The sequence below is a fragment of the Acomys minous genome (assembly GCF_964271855.1).
Source record: "Acomys minous genome assembly, chromosome: 11".
Lineage (NCBI taxonomy): Eukaryota > Metazoa > Chordata > Mammalia > Rodentia > Muridae > Acomys > Acomys minous.
This window is the reverse complement of record NC_140492.1, coordinates 34,850,666-34,877,675: the sequence shown is the minus strand read 5'-3', so window position 1 is coordinate 34,877,675 and position 27,010 is coordinate 34,850,666. Positions and strand designations below refer to the sequence as shown.

At 36.8% G+C, this 27,010-nt stretch overlaps 1 protein-coding gene across 4 annotated transcripts in view; it reads right to left on the bottom strand.

The window, feature by feature from the left end:
- Positions 1 to 27,010, bottom strand: part of EPHA6 (EPH receptor A6) — an 896,620-nt gene that overhangs the window by 506,470 nt on the left and 363,140 nt on the right. For all 4 annotated transcript variants that reach the window (XR_014783005.1, XM_084801066.1, XM_084801064.1 and 1 more), the window contains exon 4: positions 10,409 to 10,564. Coding sequence is in view for 3 of the 4 variants with exons in the window: in XM_084801066.1 (XP_084657192.1) it covers positions 10,409 to 10,564 (156 nt within the window). In the remaining variant the exon portion in view is untranslated. The remainder of the gene's footprint in view (positions 1 to 10,408; positions 10,565 to 27,010) is intronic.

Genomic DNA, 27,010 nt, shown 5'->3' with positions numbered 1-27,010 from the left:
ACCCAGGCCTACCCGCTAGATGTTGAGGGACAGCTCTTCTCTTCTTTTTGTGTAGTTCTGATGTCAGCCTCGTATAGGCAGGAAATTCCAGCCACCTGTATTTCTATTACCTAAGACTAGACCTAGAAATGTGATGGAAATTTTTATTAAAGGTTGCTTCATTTCACTTCGTGTTCCACTGGGCTTACAGATATTTGTGCCTTCAGACAAGAAAATATGGAAGAAATTATAAGCAAATACAGGATCAAGTGTGCATTTTACTTTCCTCTTAAACTTATGCATGAGGGATAAAAATTCATTATCCTAATAATGCTTCACCATGACACATTTCTCTTATTTATAATTGATAATGTGAATTATTATTCATTTATACCTCTACAACTAGGAAACATTATCAATTATGTTATGGGTGTCCACAAATATATAACTATCTGCTTGGACGTATGTTTAAAAAATTAAAAAATAGAGACACCCCTCTTACTCAAGGGCCCTCACACCAATTTGCATGATGATTAAATAGCTTTTTAATTGCTGTTAAATTATGCCAGCTAAACTGTGATTTCATGCAAATATTAAGCTGTAATGACATGTACTGAATCATTTACTAAGATTTAGAACTTGGAACAAAGAAAGACAATTAATTCTAATCCTCAGATTCAACTAAATTATGTGTCATTGGGCTTTTCTGAACATGGCCTGATTGCTTTGTTATCATTTATAAATTATACAAATGCTATATGACACCCAGAAAACAATGTGGCACCAACAATATATTTAGAGACATTTGTATTGAAAAATATTAGGGATTTTCTTATGTGGACTATTTTTTTCCAGGGGAAACACATAACTCACACTGGATAGAATATAGCTCTCACTCTCCAGACTGACTTTATAATGACAGGGCAATTATTCTTGACCTATAGTAGCTGTTTTAAAGCCCAGGATATAAAAAAAACCTTTACAATAAAACTAACTTTATTTTTGCTACACTTTGTACTGCAACTATGGGGTACCTATTCATAAGCATCTTTTTGCTTCAATTTTGATTTTCTATTCAGACTTTGAAACAATAAAAACCCAATGGTCAAGTAACACTTTCATCTTTTCCTCCTCCTCAGAAAGACCTGGCCCCACAGGATCTGTTTCCTGTCACCCCACAGAGGCTGGGTATGTTATAGCATTTGTTTTAGTGTAAATTTTATTTTTTAATGAATATTGTTTTAAAACATAGCTGTGTCTTTCAAAATATCTTTGTGCAGTATATGAAATCCTACATAATTTCAAATAAAACCAAATTCGGTGTTCAAATAAGAGTCTTCTGGTCCACTGCCACTGGAACAAAGGTAGTATAGTTTGTTTTGCCATGTTGACTACAACATTTTTTCAAAATTGATTCATTGCATCCTATTATCTAAGAAATATATGAAGAAATACCAGATTTCTATAGAATAGTCTACACCGGTGGTTCTCAGCCTTCAACATTTTAATAAATTTACTCATGTTATGGTGACCCCTAACTATAAAATGATTTTTGTTGCTACTTCACAACTGTAAATTTTCTACTGTTATGAATCATAATGTACGTATCTGTGTTTCCCACTGGTTTTAGGTGACTCCTGTGAAAGGATATTTTGACACACCCAAGGTTTAGAACAACTGGTCTAAAGAAGGCTAAATAAAGGCTGGCTTAGAACAAAAGCAAGTTTACGGATTATATTCCCCCTTTTTTGTGATGTGGTATTCGTAATATGTTAAATCATAAGAAATCCTTCTTAAAATTGTCAACCTAAAAATGATCATTCATATAGCTAAGAGTGGATGCCATTTGTTTTGGTTGTTAATAATACAGAAAGTTAGAACAAAATGTTATGGTTTAAATGTGAAATATAAAGTCATATGCTGAAGACTACGGTGCCCACCTCTGGTGCTGTTGAACTTCATCACAACAGAACCTAGAGAAAGACTTAGGTCGTTGTGGGTGTGTCCTTGAGGAGATATTGAAGGTTGGTCCCTTTGCTGCTTTCTAAGCATCCAGGCTGGCATATGGAGAGTAGTTAATTCTAATGCCCCCTCCCCAACTTGAAAATCTGCTTTGTGACAGATATATAGAGATAGACATATGGGGAGAGTGACTGAAATTTATGAAACCATGAGCTGACATAATCTTAAATCTATTTCCTAGTTAAGTAGCTACCCTATTTATTTAATAACTCCAAAGTATATAATAATATTGATTCCTAGCAAAATTTTCATGTAGATGATGCTAAAATGATAGATCAATATTTCAATATTAATCTATATGGAGTTAACATTAAAAGAATCCATTTAACCTTCTAGAAATGATTATGTAAATATTTTGGCAAATGAGCATTGGCTGTGATTTCAATATTTAAAAAACGCAAATTCATCTGGTCAGCAAAAAGTACAACTTTAGACCTAATATTGCCTTAAAATATGTTCTCAAATCTCTATAAAGGCAAACTTTAAAAAATACCTCTATAAGTCATATTATCACATTTCAGTACTAATTTTAGGTTTTATGAATAATAGCACTGTTAATACAATGACATGCCTAAATCTTTTAAAGTATATTTAACTGGGCAACTATTGGAGAATATCGAACTCAAAGACACTTCTTTTCTTACTTTCAAATTTTGTAATTAAATATTTATGTATTTGGAAATGAATGGAAGCCATTAACTGTGGTTCTACCTTGGCACAAGGAAAGAACTACATCAACTTGCTTAAACGAAAGAAAGAAAAAAGATTGTGTAAGAAAGTGGAACAGCTCAATGAGTCAGTCAGGAGTGGTATGGTATTAGGGGTAGCCTTTTTATCTTTGTTTCAACATTACTTCTTTGTAGCATATATGTAAATAAAATGCCTGGCAAAGTATTAGAAAGTATTTCACGAGGTTATTCTCCTTTCAAATTACTTTTAACTTAAAATTTTTAGAATATGCAAATCAGCAATCAGTGACAGTTTCTCTACCAGTGAGTGACCTCTCTTATAAAAATTGATTAATCAGTCTCTAAAGAAGAACAATTAAAATGTGTACCATTAAAGCAAATAATTCTCAGGATTCAGTACAGTGTACTTTTTTGCATTCTTCATAACAATGAAATTTGTCTCTTTATTTTTAATATTCTCACATTTAATTTCAATAACTAAACTTATTTTAAACTGAAAAATGGTCATAAATTACATTTATGGGCATACAATACTATGCCTGAAGAATTAAACAATATTTTAGAATTCATATTATTTTTAAAGTTCTAAATTAAAACAAATACATTAACAAACTAGGTACCATTTATTTGTGGAATAAACATCCAAGGTTCTCATCTTTGTCTACAAGTGTTTATAACCTGGCCACGGTCCATCTTTTGATCCTTCACTCTTTATTGTTGTACTTTCTTGATTTAGCATTTTTTCAATACTTTTTAAGGCTCAATACATGCTAAAGACTTGGGAAATTCCCAGAAGAGATCCCAACTGACTCAGAAAGTAAACAATCAAGAAGCCTCAAGAAGTCTTTAAAATGACCAAATACACTAGGCCTGTCTGTCTCTGTCTCTGTCTCTGTCTCTGTCTCTCTCTGTCTCTCTGTCTCTCTGTCTCTCTGTCTCTCTGTCTCTCTGTCTCTCTGTCTCTCTCTCTCTCTCTCTCTCTCTCTTTCTCTCTCTCAAAATTATATAAAGGACTACTGGAGAGACATATACCAGTGAGTAGCCTGGAAGAAGTGCAGGCCAAATGAGCTGCCTAGAAAAGAAACTCTGACCACAGTAGAGTTACCTGCGTGTTATGTAGTTAGCACTAGGTCTCCAGTGTCCATGAGCGTCACCTGTGGAGGGTACGCTTTAGGTGTAAGCAGCTGTTTTTGAGACACCATTGCTACTTTTGGTAACATCTCCTAAACTTCTATAAGTAACCTCAGTGGTAATGCAGTGGTTCATCACATTGGATTTTGGTACTTGGTGATATTCTTATTATAGCCTGTCATCATTAATTTATTTGGGCTGAACAGATGCTCGTTAATGTCTTCCCAGGAAAAGTGTAACACAACAATGCCTTTGTGTATTTAGTTTATAAATTGCTTTTACTTTCTGCATTACAGACAATTCTACTCAGATTTAAATGTTATCCCCTTTGTGGCACCTCTGCTCTCCAAGGGGGTAGAATTGGACACTTCTATGTATGCATTAAAATGTACCTAAATCAAAAGAGCATCCATGGATCTTTGATTCGATTCTATTAATGATGACAGGCCATAGTAAGAACACCACCAAGTACTATCATTTTAGCTATTTTGGGTTTTTTGTTTTTCCATATGATGTTAAGAATTGATCTTTCAAAGTCAGTAAAGAACTGTGTAAGTATTTTGATGGGATTTGTATTGAGCCTATAGTTTGCTTTTGGTTAAGACGCCATTTTTACTATATTGATTCTCCTGATCCATGAGCATGAGAGATCTTTCCAGCTTCTGAAATCTTCCTCAATATTTTACTTCAAATATTTGAAGCTTTTTCCATGTATGTCTTTCACTTTCTCAGTTAGAGTTACACTAAGATACTTTATATTATTTGTGGAATACTATTCAGCTATCAAAAACAAGGAAACCTTGAAATTTGCAGGCAAATGGATAGTACTAGAAACGGTCATTCTGAGTGAGGTTACAAAGACAGCCTGGTATATACTCACTTTTAAGTAAATATTAGACCAACATAGGTTTCCTCTGAGAGATTCCACCCAACGAGGGATGGGTATAAATCCTGGGACTTGCAGCCAGATTGTGGAGGAAAAGCTGAAAGTTGTATGAAGGTAGAAGGATGGGGGGAGGGCTTGCAGGCCAGAGGGGCAGTTGCTGATGGATCTAGACCCAGGGGGTCCAGGCCAGGAGGGCCTGCATGGACTGATACAGCAACCAAAGATAGTTCAAACACAGGACCTAGACTCCCTCTTTGGGTGTAACCAATCCTCAACATGGGAAAGGGGTCAGTGAGAGCAGGGGAATGTCTCTGACAAGATCTCTGGTGTCTGGGATTTGATCACTCCCCTTTGGTAGAGAGGCTCTGTGGGAACACAGAGGAGGAGGATGCATACTATCTGGATGAGACCTGATGGGCTGTGGTCAGATAGCGGTGGAGGAGGACTCCACCTGTCAGAGGTCAAGGGGAAGGAAATAGAGGGCTGAGGAGGGTGGCAACAGGAAGACAAGAGTGAGGGAGCTTACAATAGGGATGTAATATGAATAAATTATAATAAAAAAATTTCCAAAAAAAACCCCCAGACAAAACCCAGGAGTATCCATTGTATTTCACATGATTTATTTCATATAATCAATGATGTTACAGAAATGAATTACAGAAACGTATTTTAGCTTCTCATATCAAGAATAAATGGAAAAACATAAACTAGAAAATGTGTTCTTAGGGATTTGGTTGGTGTTAAATGATTTACCTACTACTGTGAAAGAAAAATGTATATTTACATTAAGCCCTTTTCTTACTTGATTCAAATACTTTGAAATGGCATCCATTAGAAATGGAGGAGAAAAATACAAGGAGATTAAGCTGTTATAATTTGGCAGAGCAAAGCAAAACAATGTGTGAGTATAACCAAAGAAACTAGTCCATCTTCCTGGAAACACATAACACCACAAGATAATTATGAATGTTTTCTTTGAAACTATAGGTGCCTTTTAATAACTATTCTCCGATGTATAATTGATAATACTGAATTGGACATTTTCCCTCTAGTCCCATTGTGGAGGCCAGGGAGATATTCACGGTAGTAACAAGCTTTTACTGATTTTCCAACGTCAGCAGCCTATCCTTCTAATAATTCTTCTAATAAAGATAGCTTTCCCAGATAATTTAATGAAAGAAACTCTGCTGCAATATCTACTAAAGTGCCTGTGGTTAGACTACGCCATGAAATGCAAATGACATCTTGTATTTGTGCTCTCTACTGGTGAGGCTGGGACTGGATTCATTATATGCAGGTGACTATTCTGTAGCATAGGGTCATTTCAATTTTTGAAATTACAATATTGCAATACGCTCAGTAAATACTTAGAGTTGCTTTCTATAACAAAGCAAATACAGGACATAGTTCAGCCTGCTGGAGGAAATAAAAATTATCTTTGTTCCTTCCTTCTTTTGGGCTCCTGCAAAATTGTGGCTGCTACATTTTGTTTACAGTGAGTCACCTAAGCCACCAGCTTTGCTTTTGTGCTTTAGCCTGTGATGCGAACAATCAAGACCCAATACTGATATCTTCCATGCAGAATTTAAGTTTACAGAAAATGAGTATTAGAAAAAATGAAAGGAAGCGATAGAAAGGAAGAGGAAGCAGGCAGAGCAGAGGGATCTGATTGTGAGCCTCGCATACCCATCCAGGAAGTGCAGACTCTGAATAGAGCAGCATAAGGGAGGAGCCCACCAGCTGTACTGAAAGCAGCACATATTCTGCTCAAAACAAGAACGAAAGAATAATGACTCTGAAGTGGCCAATTATTCCCAGAATAATGAAGCCATGCTTCATGGTGTTAGCTTTAGACCAAAAGGAAATTGAAGTTTTATGCTTCCTCCCCAACCACTGTCATTGTATATCAAATACAAAGACGTGGCATTTTCCTGTGTATTAAGAATGAAGTTGCCAGTAACTGTTTTACGAGCAGAGTACTTGATTATATGTTCAGGCAACCAGAGCGTAGTATCTTTACTGGTATGCTGGAGAGCTGTGCACACATGTGATTTGCATTTGGCTGGGACCTTTGAAAGTAGGCAATGTAAATCTCTAAATGTGTAAACACTGCAGTACCTGTACAGTGCCTCTAAAGAAGCAAATTCCCGCTGATTTCTAATCAAGAGAAAAAGCAAAGTAGAAGTGCTAGGATATTAGATTTATATTGTTTTTTTGACCTTACACTCAGTTGTGTACTAAATATTTCATATATGTCTATTCCTTCCTGCTTGATAAGTACTTTTTAAAGCAACACTTATTTTATTGTTTAGTTTACAAAAATCAGTGATTATTGACCTAGCATAGTCCCGGATAATTATCCTTTATACTCTGGACTCTCAAAAATAGCCAAAAGAGACTAAGATCTGACATTGTTGAGGAGCCTCTACAGATCCTGTTGGGATGTACAAAGCCTATATTAATGAGTCACCTGAGAAATAATGTTTAGAATATATGAAATATATCATTATATCAGAGAAAGCACTTCATATTTCACTCATTTATTCTTATTACCTTTGATTTACATTTGATTGAAAAGGATTGTAATGAATTAACTTAATAATTTGTGACTAGCAGAGAGCCATGGTGCACACCTATAATCTCAGTATGTAGGAAGGCAAAGGCAGGTGAATTTCTGTGACTTTGAAACCAGCTTGGTCTACAAAGCAAGTCCAGGACAGCCAAAGCTACACAGAGAAATTTTGTCTTGAAAAACAAAAAAAGAAAGAAAAACCTGTCTAGATCAACAAGGATTTTTTTTAAAACATAAATGGATATATTAAGACTGTTTCAAAGACCTTGGCACAGTTAACTTTAGAGGCAGAAGAAAAGATCAGTGTTGACCTTGGATATTCTTGCTTTGAAGTACAATTAGGGCTTCTGTCTTAGAAGCATAGATAAATGAAAGTTCATCAAGTTAAGGAAAACAGAGCAATATGGATGAGCAACTGAAGGTCGACAGTAATAAAACTGGATCTAGCAAGTTAAGCTTGAACTGATTAGTTTCTCTGTTCATCAAATATTAAGGCCTTCTGTATGCCAGGTACTATTCTGAGAGGCGAGATTGCAGGCTGCAAAAAGCATTACAGGTCCCATGGCCCTTGTAGCCTGGTGTGATAAAATGACAGTAAATAGTGAGGAGGTACAGAAATAAAGTAAGGGTTTTAGATGGTATAGTGTATAAAACATACAACATGTTGGCAAAAGATCAAGTGGGACAGGTGCCATTTCTGTAAGACTGGTCAGAAAATAACTATCCTAAGCTCTGATATTTGATCCTGCAAGATGGAATTTAAACAGTCAAAAGAAGCCTAACAGAGAGAATGCTTCAAGTGGTGGAAATCGGGTTACCAAGGGAACAAACTCAGCATCTTTGAAGGCCAGTAAGTTTGCCAAGGCAGCATGGTGCATACAGTCACAGGAGTGAGTTTGATTCTGTAGGGTGTACAGGTCATCAGATTCCTTAACCCTTAGGCTAGAAGACTTTGACACTTAGAACACAGGACTGGGAATATACAAAATTATCAACACATCTACCTATGGATGACAGTTGGAACTATAGGAGAGAGTAAGACTATACTGAAAAGGCAGTTAAGCCTTGTGAAGAAAGCCAACATCTAAGAGAGGAAGAAGAGAAAGCATTAGTGTCATAACAGAAAATCGAAGATTAGGAGAGCATGGAGATTGTACTTTTTCATATTTACCATGCCCTAGTTAACTTTGTCAACTTGACATAGCCTAGAGCCATCTAGGAGGAACACCTAGCTTAAGGAACTGAGCTTGTCCCTGGGGGATTATTTTGATTGTTAATTGATTAAGGAAGGTCTAGCCTACTGTGAACAGCACCATTTTCTGTCCAAGCAGTCCTAGGCTATATAAGAAAGATAGCTAAACATGAACATGGGAGAGAGCCAGGAAACAGCATTACACTATGGTTTCTGCCTTGAATTCCCTCAATGATTGACTGCACCTAATAAGTGCACTCCATTCCCTGAGTGGTTTTCGGTCATGTTGTCTGCCAAGCAACAGAATGAAAACTAGGACGTGTCACATATAGTTTCAAGAATGAGTGTGCAACAGAATTAAATGTAGTGAATAGGAGGACAAAGATGTTTCTAATGCAAATGAAAATAAGGATCTTCAGTTAATTTTTCCAATATAGTTACTTAAAGTGGTAGAAGGAAATTAAACACAGTAGGGTGGCTTTTATAAATCTAATTGCAATAAAGAAATAATTCAAAGTGAATAGTAGTCACAATCAAATAAGCCTGCTTTTCAATGTATTTACATTACTAGAAATAAAAAATGAACTGGAAGCATTAATGATAAAATTTGAATATATTATATCAAAACTTGGAAGAGAAGATAAATAATGGAAGTCAATCCACTTATAAGACTGGCAAGATCACAAGCTCCATTGCATCAATTAAGATTGGTTCCTCTTTGAACTTGTGGCCATTGGTAGTTGTTCAGTGTTCCGATGGGTGAGTCCTAACCCAGGTTCATGTGGACAACATTAATTGGACCTAGTGAGTTTTAGAAAAGAAAGAAAGAAAGAAAGAAAGAAAGAAAGAAAGAAAGAAAGAAAGAAAGAAAGGTAGGAAGATAGGAAGGAAGGAAGGAAGGAAGGAAGGAAGGAAAGCAGGAAACAATGACAAGGTTCAGATGGTGATACATTGGTGCATGTAGAAATGGTAGGGAGAGGAATAGTCCCATTGGGGAATGTGTTAATATTTTTGTTATGTTGTTGTATGAAATTCTCAAAGGATGAAATATATTGAATTTTTAAGAAGGGAACATTTTAAACTCAAGAAAACATAAAAATGAGACATTATAATCATTGCTTCTATGAATTATGCAAGTCTTAATTTAACATTTCAGCACTTATTCACTATCAAAAAGGGCAGGTTGTCACATAATAGTTTGTGAATCTAAAAGAGTGATTTTTATATTTCTGTCTATCTTACTAAAACATTACTATTTTTACTTTTTAAAATATATAAATACTACACAATTTTTAGAAAATAGAAAACAACAAACCATTACAATTCTGAAGTCACTCATTAAAATGACCTTGACATTCAATTCAAATGTACTATTGCTAGAGAGAGAGGAGGGGGGACAGAGAGACAGAGAGATGGAGACAGAGACAGAGACAGAAACAGAAACAGAGACATAGAGAGAAACAGACAGAGAGAGCAGAAAGAGAGAGAGAAATGTGTACAGACTCAAAAAACATCTTCTTTTAAAGTTACATGTTAAGGGAAACCAAGCTTGTCTGCAAGTCTGTTACAAAGAGTCGATTATAAATTTCTGTGGCGTCTCCCTCAAGTGATAAATTTCATATCTAAAGGAAAAAAATGGAGATTTTATTTACGTTTTTAATTTCGTCAAGACAATATTAGTTAGGGAAATTTTGCAGTGCCTCAAAGTATGATTTATATTTCATAGCAAGTATGTATATATGCTTTGAACAGGAAATATTTCACAAGCTTAGCAAGTTTTTGGCAAGGAACTCCGATGAGAAGAGCTTTCCCTGTTAGTCAAGACACCTTTATCAGTCCAAGATTTTGCACACTTACTTTCATATTTTTAAAATTTAGAACACAGAGAACAAGATGATTGGAAACAGAATTTCCAAATACAAAATGCGTAGACTTACTAGTACATGCCATAGAAGGTGGGTCTTTTTCTGCCCGGAAGTAACCCTTTTCACATCGACAGACTGAAGTTGCTTCCACGTAGGTTGAACTGTGTGGAGGACATTTGGAACATTTTGTGTTCCCAGCAAATGCTTTATAGAATCCTGGTCTGCAAGCTGTGTAAACAGGAAAAACATTTTCTTTTTAGTTACTACCATTAGGGTTCTTCTGTTTTGTACATGTTTTAAGTCAAATTTTGAGTCTCAGAAATCAATTTCACATGTGCACAGCAAAGTTAATATAAATGCTAATATTAATAAATAAAATTAATGATTCAATTATTTACTTATTATACCAATGATAACTATAGGAAACTAGCTAAGCTAACTTGGAAAGTATACATTATTGGCATAAGGTTATTGTGTGATTCAAATGCTGATTTCTTTATCTTTCATCTTTGATTGCAAGCCTTGTTCTGAGAATCTCCTATCTTAATGTTGTGTAAATTCTGCTTCCTAATTGTTCCCTTATATACTAATAAAGTGGTTTACAGCCAATCACTGAGCAGAGGTGAGAGTAGGGCTTAGCAAGTGTTTGGCAAGGAACTCCTATGAAAAGAGCTTTCCCTGTTAGTCAAGACACCTTTATCAGTTCAAGATTTTGCGTACTTACTTTCACATTTTTAAAATTTAGAACACAGAGAACAAGATGAATAAGGAGTGAAGTGAAGGAGCCAGTGAAGAAGGAGTTAGAAGAGGAAGTAGGGGATTCAGCCACCAGAGAGGTCCAGGAAAAATCAGGAGGGAGCCCTGGATCAGAGAAATCTACAAAGTGCAAGTATCTCTGGGAAATAAACTGGGAGGGAGGCAAAATTGCTTCTAGAGTACAGAATAGAGTTAAAACTGCTCAGTTATTGTGTTGTGAATCTTATTATTAAACAAGTCTGAAAAGTCTCAATTATTTGTCTGATAGCTAGGCTAAGAAAGAAACATGGTTGTATAAAAATAATTGTAACAATATATGTTCATGCAAATGGATTAACAATCATTTTCACATTCACATACAATACTGGATTATGTATGTATAAGCATGCCTATACTTTGTCACAAAGAGATGGGTCTGTGTATTTTTAGGCTATACTATTAAATAACATTGAGTCCCACCACTGAAAGTGAATCTCAATTCATTTATACCTCTGTCTCTAAGTAATTTAGTACTTTTATTTTGGCTAAGGTATATCCCTAACAAGTATGCTAGCTGTTAAATATTCCATTGTCTATGATAGAACTGTATTATTTCTTAAGGTTTATTTTATAATAGTTTTGTTAAATAATTGAGTAATTCACAATAAGAAAATTATTAATTTCACGTGGCAAACTTGCAATTAAAGAATCAGCGTTCAGAAAGATGTGCTAGAGCAGGTCTCTAATCACAACTATGCAGGAGGCTAAAGAAAATTAACTGAAAATCTGAGGCCTACCTAGACTACAAAAGTAGTTGAAGGTCACACTAGGAAACTTGAAAAACCTTGTTTTAAAGTAAAAAGTGAAGAAAAAAAGGTAGATTGCAGCCCATGTATCTGTTTGCTTGGCATGAATGAGGCCTTAACATTCAGTTCTTAGGAACACACACACACACACACACACACACACACACACACACACACTTCCCATATATCATATCAGTATTACTTTCAACAGGAAGCATATACCAGCAGCAGTCTATTCTTTGACATGTTAACCACATTAGTATTATACAGGTAGCCGACTAAGAGAACCTGACAGTGTACAAGTAACATATAATTAATTTGCTGACATTTTCATAATTATAATATCCTTTAAAAAGAATGTGATTTCTTAATTTGATCTATACCATTGTTATAAAAACTCAGATGATACTCATTAATTAATTATACAATTAATTAATTATATAATTGAAACTAATTTAGTATAAAATAAATTAATAATTTCAAAAATGATTTTTAAAGTTGACCTTATTTAGAAGTCATGTAACTGTTAATGGATTAAAATTTTCAAATCTAGTAAAAAAGTTAATTTATGTACAAATGCATATGTAATTGGGGTGTTTGCATTTTGTCTATTCACATTTTATTTTAACCATTTAAATATTTTAAAGACATAGAGAAGTATTTTGTTTTACAATATTTACCACCCATTCAAAATTTGAAAACATCATTTAGTATATAAAAGTAGCTGAAGTCCAGCCTTAAACCATGTGATCTGATAGGATACAAGGTATTATTTCAATCTTCTTGTATCTGTTGGGGCTTGCTTTGTGACCTACTATGTGATCAAATTTTGTAGAAGGTTCCATGGGGTGATGAGAAGAAGGTATAATTCTTTGTGTTTGGGTGAAAAGTTCTGTAAATATCTAAAATATCTATTAGATCCATTTGATTCATGACATTGGTTAATGATGTTACTTATTGGCTTAGTTTCTGTTTCAATGACCTATCCTTCAGTGAAAGTGGGGTGTTGAAGTCTCCCACTATTAATGTTTGAGGATCAATGTATGGTTTAAGCTTTTTTAACAGTTCTTTTACAGATGTGGGTGCCCTTGTATTTGGAGCATAGATTTCAGAATTGTGATGTCATCTTTGTTGATTTTACCTTTCATGAGTCTGAAGTATCTTTCCTCATCCCTTTTGATTAATTTTGGTTGGAAGTTTATTTTATTAGATATTAAAATGGCTACACCAGCTTGCTTCTTGTGACTGTTTGCTTGGAATATTTTTTTTCCATTCTTTTACCCTGAGGTAATGTCTATCATTATGTGGAGATGTGTTTCTGTAATGAAAAAGAATGTTGGATCTTGTTTATGTATCCATTCAGTTAGTCTGTGTCTTTTTATTGGAGAATTGAGACCATTGATGTTGAGAGAGATTAATGACCAGTGACTGTTAAGTCCCTTAATTTTTGAAGTTGGTTACAGTAGAGAGTTTGTATGGTTGTATTTTTGTGATGGTGTAGTTATCTATTTCCTGTGTAGTTTGGGTTATGGCTTGTCCCTTTGGGGTAGAGTTTTCCTTCTAGTAACTTCTGTAAAGCCAGATTTGTGGAAAGGAACTACTTGAATTTGTTTTTGTCATGGAATATTTTGTTTTCTCTGTTAATGGTTATTGATAGTTTTGCTGGGTATAGTAGTCTGGCCTAGCAGCTGGGATCTCTTAAGATTTGCAGGGCCTCTGTCCAGGCCCTTCTGGCTTTTATGGTCTCTGCTGAGAAGTTGGGTGTAATATGATAGGTTGGCCAATGTATGTTACTTGGCCTTTTTCTCTTGCAACTTTTAATATTTTTTCGTTGTGCTGTATATTTTGTGTGTGTGTGTGTTTTTTTTTTTTTAATGTGGCAGGAAGATTTTTCTCTTCTAGTCTATTCTATTTGGTGTTCTGTTGGCCTCTTGTATGTTTACATGCATCTCCTTTAAATTGGGGAAATTTTCTTCTATGATTTTGTTGAAGATATTTTCTGGACCTTGGAGTCATGTGTCTTCTCTTTCCTCAATGCCTATTATTCTCAGGTTTTGTCTTTTCATGGTGTCCTTGATTTCTTGGATATTTTGTGTCAGGAATTTTTCAGATTTAGCATTTTCTTTGATGGTTGCTTTGTGTTTTATGATTGTATCTTCTAGTTCTGAGGTTCGTTCCTTCATTACTTGGATTCTGTTAGAGAAGCTCACTTCTGTGTTGCTTACTTTCTTCTCTAATGTCTCTTGTTCCCATTTTTATTTTGTCTGTGCCTTTATCACTTTTTCTATTTTAATCTTCAGATCTTGAACTGTTTTTTTGATTTCCTTCATCTGGTGTTTTGTATTTCCCTGAAAATTTTCCAGTGAATCTCTATAGGCCTCTTTTATGTTTTCCACCTGTTTGGCTGTGTCTTCCTAAATTGGTTATGTATTTTATTTGTTTCTTCCATTATCATCTTCATTAGTAAGGATTTGGGGTCAGTTTCTTGTGTTTCAATTATGTTTGAGTTCTCAGAGTTTCTTTCTTTGGGATAGTTGGGATCTGGAGATGCCGAGTTGTTTAACTTTTTGTTGTTTGCACTCTTACACTGTCATTTAGTCATCTTGCTATCTCTAATGTTGGGTGGTAGCTTCTGGTATCCTTCACGGATCCTTGAGAGTGGATAGTTGGTGATGGATTACAGGTCACATGCCCTTGCCTGTGGGGATCAGGGAGTTCTTCCCTGCAACTGGCAGGTGACCTGGTTTCTGCTCCAGGAGACTTTGCTCTACACCTTAAACTCCTGACTGGGTCAGTAGAGGTAGGCTTCTTCCTGATTCCATTCATGGTACTGAAGGGATTCAGACCAGCTCTGTTGGGGGCAGCTGTTTAATTTTCTGTCCTGACCTCTCAGGGCATTCCAGCCTCTCCCAAGCATTTGGGAGACCCTGCAGGCCATGGGGACTGGCCAGGCCAGGTTTTAACTGCCCGATTGTGTAGGCATGGACTGCTGTGTCAGGTAGATAGTTCCCACCCAGACCTGTTCAGACAGCAGGACTGTGGTAGTTCTGTCCCACTGATTTGTGGCCACAGCTCAGACCCTGGCCAGACCCCTCAGGTTTGTCCAGCTTCTCCCTAGATCATAGGAGACCCTGCCACGCCTTGGGGACTCGCTGGGCCAGGCTTTACCTGCCAGATTGTCCAGGTCTAGACTGCTGTGGCCTGCAGTCAGGTTCCTGCCTGGACCAGTCTACATAGTGGACCAGTCTAGATAGTGCACCTTTGGAGGTTCAGTCCCACTGAGTTGTGGCCACAGTTCGGACCCCCTTCCAGACCACTTAGGGCTGTAAAACTAGCCTACTTTTAACTTAACTTGTGTCTGATAAGGCATTATTATATTTTGTTTATTTTCTTTGATAATTAAAATTACACAACTAGGCGTCTTCTAGGTCTATGACTAATGTGCCAGTCTCTAAAATACTCACATGAAGTTGTTCCTGCCAAAGAGTCTTGTTAACCTAATATCATTCCACCTGATACTTCTATTATGCTCACTCTCTTTTTGCAGGCAGCCTTCTTCTTCTCCTCCTCCTCCTCCTTCTTTTTCTTCTTCCTCCTCCTTCTTCTTCTGATTTTTTGTTTCGTGTGTGTGTGTGTGTGTGTGTGTGTGTGTGTGTGTGTTTGAGTCAGGGTTTCTCTGTGTTATCTTGGAGGTCCTGGACTTGCTTTGTAGACCAGGCTGGCCCTGAACTCACAGCGATCCGCCTGCTTCTACCTCCCGATTAAAGGCTGGGATTAAAGGCATGCGCCACCATGCCCGGCTGCAGCCAGCCTTTTTAAAAAGTAATCCTCTCACTGAGGGCCTCCTGGATCCCTCTTCTAAAACTACAGTCCCTGCTCTACCATCGCACAGAAATCCACTAATCTCCTCTTGCTTTCCTCTGCCCCTAAATGATTTAACATCTGCTATTTGATGCAGTTAGTTTTAAAGACAATCTCCATTATTTTGTGTATTTTATCAGCAGAGATTTCTGTATGTTTCATTCACTAAAGTTCATTTCTTCAGCTTTAAAGCAGGCTGGCATTATTAGGCTTTCTAATTTGGTACATAGTGAATGGTTTGTTGAGGAACTTTGCAACTTTGTTGCATACGATTAGTATTTCTCTGGGTAGGATAATCTCTTTTCTTTATTAAAAAAAAACCCACGATATATTTATTGTACTAACTCCTAGTTGTCTCTTTGGTCTCATGGATCCAGTTCCCCAACACACCTAGTGTCATTTCAACATATTTCTTATGGTAAACATTAAGTTTGTGCCTGTAGGTTTCACAAGGGCAAGTTGGCACAATATCTGTAATAGCTACTTACGTACATATAGTCAATAGAACTAATTAATTTTCTGTAGAAAGCCATGCATATCTACTCTGTATATGCTATGGTCATGGTGTTACTTATCTTACCATACATTTAAAGTTTTCTTCACACTTTCTTTTCCTTTTTGAAGTACTACATGATAAGTAAAGGATGAATGTGCTCTCTTAAAATGTATGTCTTTGTGACCAAAAACTGATTGCTTTTAGATAGTAAAATGACCTTTTCTGGGTGGGGAGAAGCAAAAGAGTAAAACTGAGGTCTGAGGTGCATCTCAGTTGGTTGAGTTCTTCCCTAGAATACATGAATCCCTGGGATCCATGTTCTGCATAATATAAACTAGTCATGATATCACACCATGCCTATAATCTCCGTGCTTGGGACATGGGGTCAAGAGGATCAGAAGTACAAAATAATTTTTGGTGACATAGACAGGCTAGGCTGGGATACATGAGAGCCTGTCTCAAAATAAAAACAAAAAGTAAAATAAAATGATAAAATAAAACAAAATAAGATGATAAAATAGAACAGAAATAAGATAATAAAATAAAAAACTTCACTTGCAATTGTACCTTACACTGATTTTGATTATCTGCTTATCTCAGTACATGAATATTTCCATTCACCACTGAACGTGCTTGATTATTATTTACACACATGTGTGTATGTGCGTATTTCTAAAAATTTTGGTATTAAAGATAGATAAGAGAAACATTCTATTCTAAGAGCGGAACTTTTCTTGCACGGCATACGCTGATGTTACATTGACTGCGTACCTTCAGATTGTGTCACAAATGACTAAAATTTTGTTAACACATCTGTCAACTGAAGGTTCAATGACTATCAAAAGACAGATATGAGCATCGCTTGATGGTATCTTCTGCTATTATGATATTTCCAGTATATACTTAGTTTTCATAATTGAATGAGATAATGAAAAATGAACCCACTAGTAATTGTTATAAGATTACTATAATTGTATAAATAGAAGGAATAGTCTATATGTATTCAGTTAGTGGTTTAAGCTTTGTTTATAGTTCTTTCTGCTTGAAATGACCTGGCAACATCCATACCTTGAGAACTCTGTAATTGCTTTCTTACATTTTTTTTTTTTGCCTTTCCTATCTCATCCTGTTTTTCTGTTTATCATGAACAAAATAAGCAAAACAGCTTGACGATTGCCTGCAGCACAGGTACAAATATCTTCCAGCGTATGTCAATAATGTATGAAATATTGTTGGAAAGGTCACATTTTCTGAATGTGGTTGTTTCTGTTCTTTTCTTCTCTTTCAGGGAAGAAGTTATTTAGATATGATCCTTCCAATTTAAATCCTCATTGCATTCAATTATTGTGCCCACTGTAGCTTCCATTCAGAATCATACAGATCTGTTTTGTTAAATCTGTGTCTTAACCTGGTGCAGTAATCTCAGAGATGTCTGCCTTTGCTTTCTGCCAGCTTACATTTTCTCCCAAGTCACTGCCATTGTGTTGCCCATGTCTGACCTTCTGTCTGACTGGTACAGACAAAAGTGAAGAGGAATATTTTACACGTTTTAATGATTAGATGAACATCTGATATAATTGATTTAGGTTCTTTGTGTACAAAGCCTGAAGTATATAGTGTACTATGCTTTGTGGGGAAAGTTCAGCAATGCATGGCCTCTGAAATACCAGACTAGCATTTATATTCTTCCGCAGTTGGCTAAACACCTACATAGTTCTGGCTTTCACTGCAGCAAAAGTTTTAGAGTTCTTGTCATCCCTTACACATGCCACGTCACTTTACAGCTTTATTGAGGTATAACCACAATACAGAAGCTATGCAAACAGCCCACATTTAATAAAATACAGCCGAAAACAACAACAGCAGTTATAGTAACCATAATACATCAACTCCAGCTTTCCTACCTTTTATTTTTATCTGTGCCTTTAGATTTAAAGTTTGTTTTCTGTTGATAGCACATTTTTGGCCTTGGATCTGTTGATTTATTCACTTCTTTCTTTTAAATGCAATCTGATGACCTTTGGCCTTTAGTTGGGTTGGTTATATTATTTTAGGTAGCATGGTTACTCGAATTTTAGGTATTTCTAACCAATTTTTAACTATTATTTTTATGAATATAGTGTTATGCCTGCAGATAACTCTGTGCACCATGTGTGTTCAGGGACCACGAATGCCAGAACTGGATGTCATATTCCCAGGATTGCAGTTACAGATGATTGTGAGCTGTTGTGTGGGCGCTGGGAACCAAACCCAGAAGAGTGGGCAGTATGCTTAACTGTAGAGAATAGTGTGAATATAGTAATGAGTCTATCACTAATACTGATGTACTGAGTGGAGTACATTTTTCTTTAAAAATCCTTGAGGGACTGAAGAGATAGCTCAGCACTGAAGAGCACTGAGTATTCTTCCAGAGGACCTTGGTTCAATTTCCAGCACCTATGTGGTGGTTCTCAACCCTTAGTTAACTCAAGTCCCAGAATTTTCTGTTATCCTTTCTGTTATCTACAAATATCATGCATATATGTGATACAGGCACATGTGTGTGGGCAAGCTATCCATAGATATCAAAATAAAGTTAATAAAAATTTAAATGTTTGAAGTTACACTGTTTTGGGAAAAATTAAAGACAAAACGTTGTAGTACACAGTATCCAGTCACATATAGACAAGTACACAAGCAAAAGCAATAACTCTGCTAATGGAGGGGAAAAAGTCAAGAAATACACAATCTGCTCTATGTACACTCCATTTTAAAAGTAAAGTAGCGAGGCCGTAAGCATTGATATCAGTGGCTTTTAGGAGAAGGAGAAGACAAAAGGCTACCGAAATCCTAGATGGCATATCAGGCTGTGCACTTCTCACTATGTCATGAAATTTTAAAATGTATCTTGTGATAGGAAATGATATTAGTTCATTGAATGAAATTTTCTGAATGTTAAAGTGTAGTTTGTAAGTTTATATAAACTTGAATGATTTAGTAGTAAAATATGTCCTCTGCATCATATTTAAAAATACCATAGTACATGAACACATTTCAGAAATCTCAAAGGCAATATCATATCACCAACTCAAGGCTATTGTACAGTTCTGAAAACTGAATTACAATGTCATGGAAGTTCAGAAGACAGAAAATAATACTAAGGAATACAAAAAAATAAAAATAAAAACTTAAGAGTAAATACATGTAGATCCCTGTTTCTTCCCAAATAATCTATAAATGATGAAGGAAAATTCTTAAAATCTTAACATATTAATCTGTAAATGGTAACATTATGCATTCTTAAAAATATCAACCTGACTTTCTGGCAGGGCCCTTACAAAGTTAAGAGAAACACACACACACACACACACACACACACACACACACACACACACACACACAGAGTTATGTGGGGGCTGCGGACATTACTCAGTGGTTAGTTCTTATATAATCATGAGAACCTGAGGTCCACCCCCAGAACCCAGTAAACCCAGACACAGTATCACACACCTGTGACCCTAACGTCCTATGAGGGAAGAAGACAAGAAAATCCTCAGGAGCTTGTGGGCTAGTAGGCCAGCCAGCCTGACACATATGCCAGTGAACAAGGTGGGAGGTTAACAACACATGAGGTACTATTACCTGTTAACACACATAATTTGACTCCCCCTCTCAACACCTACACCCACTCCATGCATCTGAATAAGCTGGACATGCACATGGTCATGCACACCAGGTCACAGATACTCAGCACAACCCTGTTCATTCTATATGGGAGTAGCAATAAGAATTCCTAATGCTGAGAATATGAAAACCTCCCTGCCTCTGCAAGGTGAGCACCAACGTTTACCTCTCTCTGCTTCCTGCAGGTGCATTGTGACCAACTGCCTGTTACAGTGATGCTGTGACTTCCATGCCATCATAGACTTGCACTTGACTTCTGAGTCAGAGTTGGTCCATCCTGCTTTAAGTTGCTTTTGTCAAAATCCTATCCCATAACAATGTGAAAAGAAACTGAGATATTCTATGTTCCTCTCACTTGGCCAGACAGAGCTGAGTATCTGTTTGCCCAGGTAAACGGCAGAGTGGGTTTTATACAAGGGATTGTCAGGAAGAAAGGCTGGACTCTGGCATATTCCTCAGGAGCATAGAGTTGGAGGGTCCATGAAAATGAATCCCAAGATTCTTTTTAATTAACCACTGTGCTTAATTCTTAAGCTCTACATATGTGGATCTGATTCTTCTTAACATGAAGAACAAAAAAAAAGTTGAAGTAAAAAGACCTCAATACCTCAGACAGTGATGAGGCCTTAGTAATATTTTTCAAACCCCACTCTTGTGGAAGTCCTTCACAGGATTTTCTGTGATCCTTTCTTCAATGTGGCATGAAATGATTCTATGTGACTACCCAGGGAAGTCATAAACGTGGAGAGTGAGTCTACTTGATTCTCCTGGATGCTTTTTTCAAACTAGCTAGCCTGACAGGACTGTGTGTAAGGCCCTAGGCAGAGGACCATGCAGGGATGTGTTTAGTCCCCAGCTGAGCTCCCTGCCATCTATCTGCTAGTCAAGCACATGGTTTGGGGGTGTAAACAATTCATCCCCGAGTCTAGAACCAAAGGAGATACTTTCTGGAGCAGAGACTAGCCATCTTGCTGCACATTGACAAAATTACAGGTTTATGAGTAAAAATAAAGGGTTGGTGTTCTTCTTTACAGTTAGATTTAGGGTAGATTTTTAAAGAAGCATCTGGCAAACTTACTCAAAGACATATGGTGAGAGAGGTAGATGCTTAAGGCCTAAAGTTATCTCAATGCATGATCTGGATTTTTATCCTAAGGCACCTCGGTGGTTTAAAGCGTGTGGAAATGTTTATATATTGTGTTTTTGAGGGGAAGGACTGAGTGAACTGTAACTTCTAAAATATGATTAAGGATAACATTTATGTTATAAATACATTTTATAATAAATATATTTTTGTGATTTTGGTTTTCAAGACAAAGTTTCTCCATGTAGCCTTGGCTGTCCTGGACTTACTTTGTACACCAGGCTGGCTTGAAACTCACAGAGATCCGCCTGCTTCCGCCTCCTTGAGTACTGGGATTAAAGGAGTACATCACTGTGCCAGGCTGGCCAGGTAATATTTTATGTTATCTGTCGATACTCTCTTAGCCATAATTTTTGGTACAAAACAAAACTACTGTATTTTGAAATCTTAATTAAATTATCTTGTGTACCACCTTATTTTCAGTATTTTACCTATGACTTTGGAATTGGAAAACAGATTCATCGTGGAACTGACTGCATGACTGATATGAACATTTTAACAAAACCCTCTCAGCGCCGCTCCAAGTGTCACATGCTCTGTCACTTTAATGAAGCTTGACACTATGCTTTTTGCTGGTTTAAAAACTGCCCAGACTCTGTTCTTCAGTCTCATGTTAATTGTAGATATTGGTGTCGGGGAAAAGTGCTGAGCACTCACTTAATTATACCCTTAAATTTTTACCAGAGAGAATTTTAGATGGACGTATGAAGCATATTGATAATGAATATAATAACAATACTGTATATCCTCTTATTTCTGAATGTTGCTGTTTTACATATGCTACTTTTTTTTAAGTCTTAGGAGATCCAGTGATGTATTAGCATCTTCGTTTAGTAAATGAGATGAAGGCTCTAACGTGCTCAAGTTCACAGAGATGACATATGAATAAGTCACGAACTTATGAAGAGCAACCTATAAACAAGCTTGCTATTAACATACTAAAGAACTTACTTGATCTACATTTCACTGGACAGTTTCATAAACATGGACTTAAGCTACCATAGAATCTTCCATTCGGTTCAACTATAGTGACTGTATTGATCTAACTTGGTTTGCCTGTGAGAGAGTCTCGGATCGCAAGGGCACATTCAAGGGTAAAACGCTATGTGCTGCAACAACAGACAGACAAGATTTGGAATGTCCAATGCATTGCTCGCAGCAGCTTTCTGTGGCTGTGTAATCAGCAGAAGCTAGGATGTGCTGATCCTACGGATGTGCCGTGTCTGATCGGTGTGTTTCCTGTTTGGTTCACATGCTTACCTTCACAGAGCCGTTCTCTATATAAACACTATGGACTTCAGCCTGAAGATCTTAGTGACTATGTGTGTGTTACTCAGGCAAATCATGTGTAAGCTGGTACTTGGAAAATTCAATTTTCATGGTAAGTGGTGTCTATTTTCTACAGTCAGATACAGCACTTCATGGATCTATAAGAAATCTTGTATTTGGAAAAATGGCAAGTATAGACACAGTTTTCTTGTACAGAGCTCTCAATCTATATTATAATTAGAAGAAATACATATATGAAATTTTGTGAGATAGCTTTATCCATGTCTGTACTTGAGTAAGTATGATAAGCACTGTATAGGAGATATTAGTAGGCATCTTTTGTAACTCCTAAACATTAATTGAATCATTTTATGTATCTGCATATCCAATGTCCTTTTTTGTTTTTGTTTTTCGAGACAGGGTTTCTCTGTGGAGCCTTGGCCATCCTGAACTCACTTTGTAGACCAGGCTGGCCTTGAATTCACAGCGATCTACCTGTCTCTGCCTCCCGAGTGCTGGGATTAAAGGCATGCACCATCACGCCTGGCATCCAATGTCCTTAAATTAAGACATTCTCTTGTAAATACATTATTGGGCCAAGGAACTATATTATCAGAATGTACTATTTGTCTCTCTTTTCTTCTAACTGCATTCTGCAAACACTTTTTATTATTCAGAGAATTATTTTAAGAAAAAAATTTCAGTAGTTTTCCCTCCATTTATTTATTTACTCACTTTACAGCTTGATTCAAGCCACCTCCTACCTGTCTTCACAGTACCACTATTTTTCCCTCTCCTTCTCAAAGAAGGGGAGGCCCGCAAGGGGTATCAACCCACCCTGGCTCCTCAAGTTGCAGCCAGACTAAGAACATCCTTTCCCATTGAAGCTTCATAAGTCAGCCCAGCTAGGGGAAGGGGATCCAGTGGCAGGCAACAGAGATGAGACAGTGCACTACTCCTAATGCTAGGGTATCCACATGATGACCACACTGCACATCTGCTACATATGTGTAGGGGGTCTAGGCTCTGTTCATGCATGCTCTTCGGTTAGTGGTTCAGTCTCTGTGAGCCACCATGGACCCAGCTTAGTTGACTCTGTAGTTTTTCTTGTGGTGTCCTTGGCTCCTCTGGCTACCTCTATCCTTCCTCCCACTCTTCCACAAGACTCCCTGAGCTCTGTCTATTATTTGGCTGTGGGTCTCTGCATCTGTTTCCATCAGCTGCTCGATGAAGGATCTCAGAGGACAGTTATGCTAGATTTCTGTCTGCCAGCAAAGCAGAGCATCACTAATAGTGGCAGGGGTTGGCTCTCTCCCATGGTGTGGATCTCAAGTTGGGCCAGTCATTGGTTTGCCATTCCCTTGATCTCTGTTCCATGTTTGCCCCTACACTCCTGTAAGCAAAACACATTTTGGCTCAAAGCAGAAGGGGAGTTTCTGGGCCCCTTCTGCTGGGGGGCCATCTGGTTACAGGAGGTGTCTGCTTCATGCTTCTTAACACCTGTTGCTTGGAGTCTCTGCTATAGTCATCCTCATAGACTACAGTGAGCCTCCCCTGTCCCAGAGATGGGCGCCCCTATCTGGTCTCTCTCCTGGTCCTTCTCCTCACCCAAATTTCAGTAGTTTTAAAATTACACTTTGAGTTAGAATCTTACCACGTTTCCATTGGTGGCCTTCACTTTCTGGCACTCCTCTTGTCTCTGCCTCCTAAATGCTGGAATTATAAGTATGACCTATCATGTCTCTTTATTTGAGTATTTTGGATGGAGTTTGTTCCATTTCAGCATCAACTTGTGGGCATTATGAGAACTGTCTATTTTTATTGATGTGATATGGTGTCACATTGCTAGATTCAGACTCAAGCTATAACTTAGGATGGTCCTGAATCTCCTCCTCCATGCTGTGGATAAAAGAGAGTATCATCTAGGGAAGTAGGTGGATCCAGAGGGTCCTAGAAACCTACAAGAGGAACATTATGATGGGTGGCCCTGAGCCCAGGGGTTCTGCTTGATCTAAGGCACCAACCAAGGACAAAATGTGCAGTCATCATCAAACCCCTACCCAGATCTAGCCAAGGGACAGAACATTCTCCACAGCTAAGTGGAGACTGAGGACTGACTTTCACAGGATCTCTGGTGCCCCATATTTGGCCATGTCCCTTTGTTGGGGAGGCCCAATGGCACTCGGAGGAAGGATAGCGGACTACCAAGAAGAGACTTGATACCCTAGCACCATATTCAGGGAGAGGAGGTCCCCCTCAGTCACAGTCATAGGGAAGGGGGATTGGGGTGAAAGTGGGAGGGAGGGAGGAATGGGAGGATGCATGGGATGGGATAGAAAATGAGATGTAATATGACTTATTTTATTTTTCAATAAAAATGTGTTAAAACAAAACAAAACAAAAAAGAGTGTATCATCATGTCTGGCTGAGACAGATCTTTGTATTAAAATCTTCTTCCTCTGAGATAAATCATAGAACATATATTAGGTGTACAGTATATATTTGCTAAACCAATAGCTCAATAAATTAGTGTTATTTCCTTTATCCCGAGTTAAAAAATAATAATGATCTGTCACTTTTGTTAAATTACATTCTTTTTTGACACCTATAAAGGAAAAGGACATTTGCAAAATGAGGTGAAATTAACATAACAGTTGCTACACCAATTAGCAAAAGCCATTGTATCAAAAAACTATTTTAAAAGTATTTGTAATTATGCTTTCATGTTGGAAACTGCAATTTTAGAACATTTGTCTCAAATGACATGCTGATGAATATATTCACCTCCCAGGTTTGACTGTACATTTCTACATAGACGTATATATATAATTTTTCTATCATATGCCTTTGTGAATTGGATAATTGTTATAATAATTATACTGTTTCAATAACTATTTAATGAATATAAAATTTAAATATATTTTTACTATGCTAAAATGGAATAACTTTGTGTATGTATAGTTAATCACAGTTCCTATTCACTTATCAAGAATGCGAGAGAGCTTGTATTAGACCCATTCTCTAGTGAGAAAAGAAGTATAAACTTGAAGTTAAATGATTATACTAGGTCTACAGGTAGCTCATGAATGTTGTGAAAATGAGTGCCGGGGTTTGAAAAAAAATCACATTAATATGAAGTAACGTTGTTCAAATTGGCTTTTAAGCATGAATGTGTAGCCTTCTACTGAATGCTTTAATGTAAAGTGCGACTGAATGGAATGAGTAAAACATGTGTTATAATGGAAATGAGCGCATTATAGAGAAAGTCTGTTTGTATAACATAAAGAGCTAACAGCAGAAACAAGAGTCGTGTAAAATAATTAATAAGAATATGGTTTACAGAATTCCATTACACATAATTCTGTGTGTGTAGACATAAATATATCTGCACACACCTAATTATATGCCTTATATGTAATTTTAGGTAAATAAAAATAGGGATTCTTCATGATTTTTCCAAATATCCTTACACGCATTTTCTCTCATCCTTCCCTATTTTTCCATATTGGCCTCTGGCTACAATTAAAGTTTTACCCCTTTCCCCCATTTGCTCCTTCACATCACTTGTAGCCTATTATCATCACTAGATTTCCCCACCCTTCACCCCCATAGCCCTTTTTTACTTTTCTGTTTTCTCCATCACTCTAGGTTATATTCTGTCATCTGACAATTTGAATCTAGGAACCACAGATGAGAGATAATATGCAGAGTCTGTCTTACCAAGGCTGTATTACGTCACTTAATATAATCTTTTCTAGGTCTATCCATTTGCCGGCAAATATCTTGATTTCATTTTTTCTCTACAGCTAAATAGTATTGTCCTGAGCATATTTTACCATGGTTTCATTATTTATTTTTTTATCAATTGAAGGACACTCATATTGTTTTTATTTCCTAGCTATTGTGTACAGAGTGGCAATGAATATTGCCTAGCAAGTACCTGGGAGTAGGATGTAAAGTCCTTTGTGCATAATATAGTTGGGTCATATGGTAGAATTGTATTTAATATTTTGAGAATACACACTGATTTACAGAATGGCTGTTCCAGTTTGCATTTCAACCAATAGTGAATGAAGTTCCTCTTTTATCATAAATCCTCTTCAGCATTATTGTTGTTTGTTTTGCTGATAATAGTCATTCTGATTGGGGTGAAAATTTAAAGCTTTTATAAAATTTGCACTTCCATAATAATTGAGCTAATGATGAACATTTTTGAGTAATTTCTTGAAGATTTTCCTTTCTCCTTTTGAGAACTTTTTGTTTGATCTGTAGTCAAAGCCACCTGGGCTGAAAATGCTCCTTTAAAGAGCTGTAGACTATGCAGAAAAGGCATTTGATGAATACCAACACTCATTCATATTTAAAGTCTTGGAGAGATCAGGGATTCAAGACACATACCTAAACATTATAAAGGCTATATACAGCAAGCCAATAGCCAACATCAAATTAAATGGAGAGAAACTAAAGGAAATTTAACTAAACTCAGGGACTAGATAAGGCTTCCTACTCTCTCCATATCTCTTTAATAGAGTGCTGGGAGTTCTAGCTAAAGCAATAAGACAACAAAAGGAGATGAAGGGGATCCACATTGGAAAAAAGAAAATCAAATTATCCGTATTCACAGATGATACGATAGTGTACATAGGTGATCTCCAAAATTCCACCAGAGAATTCCTACAACTGATACACATCTTTAGCCA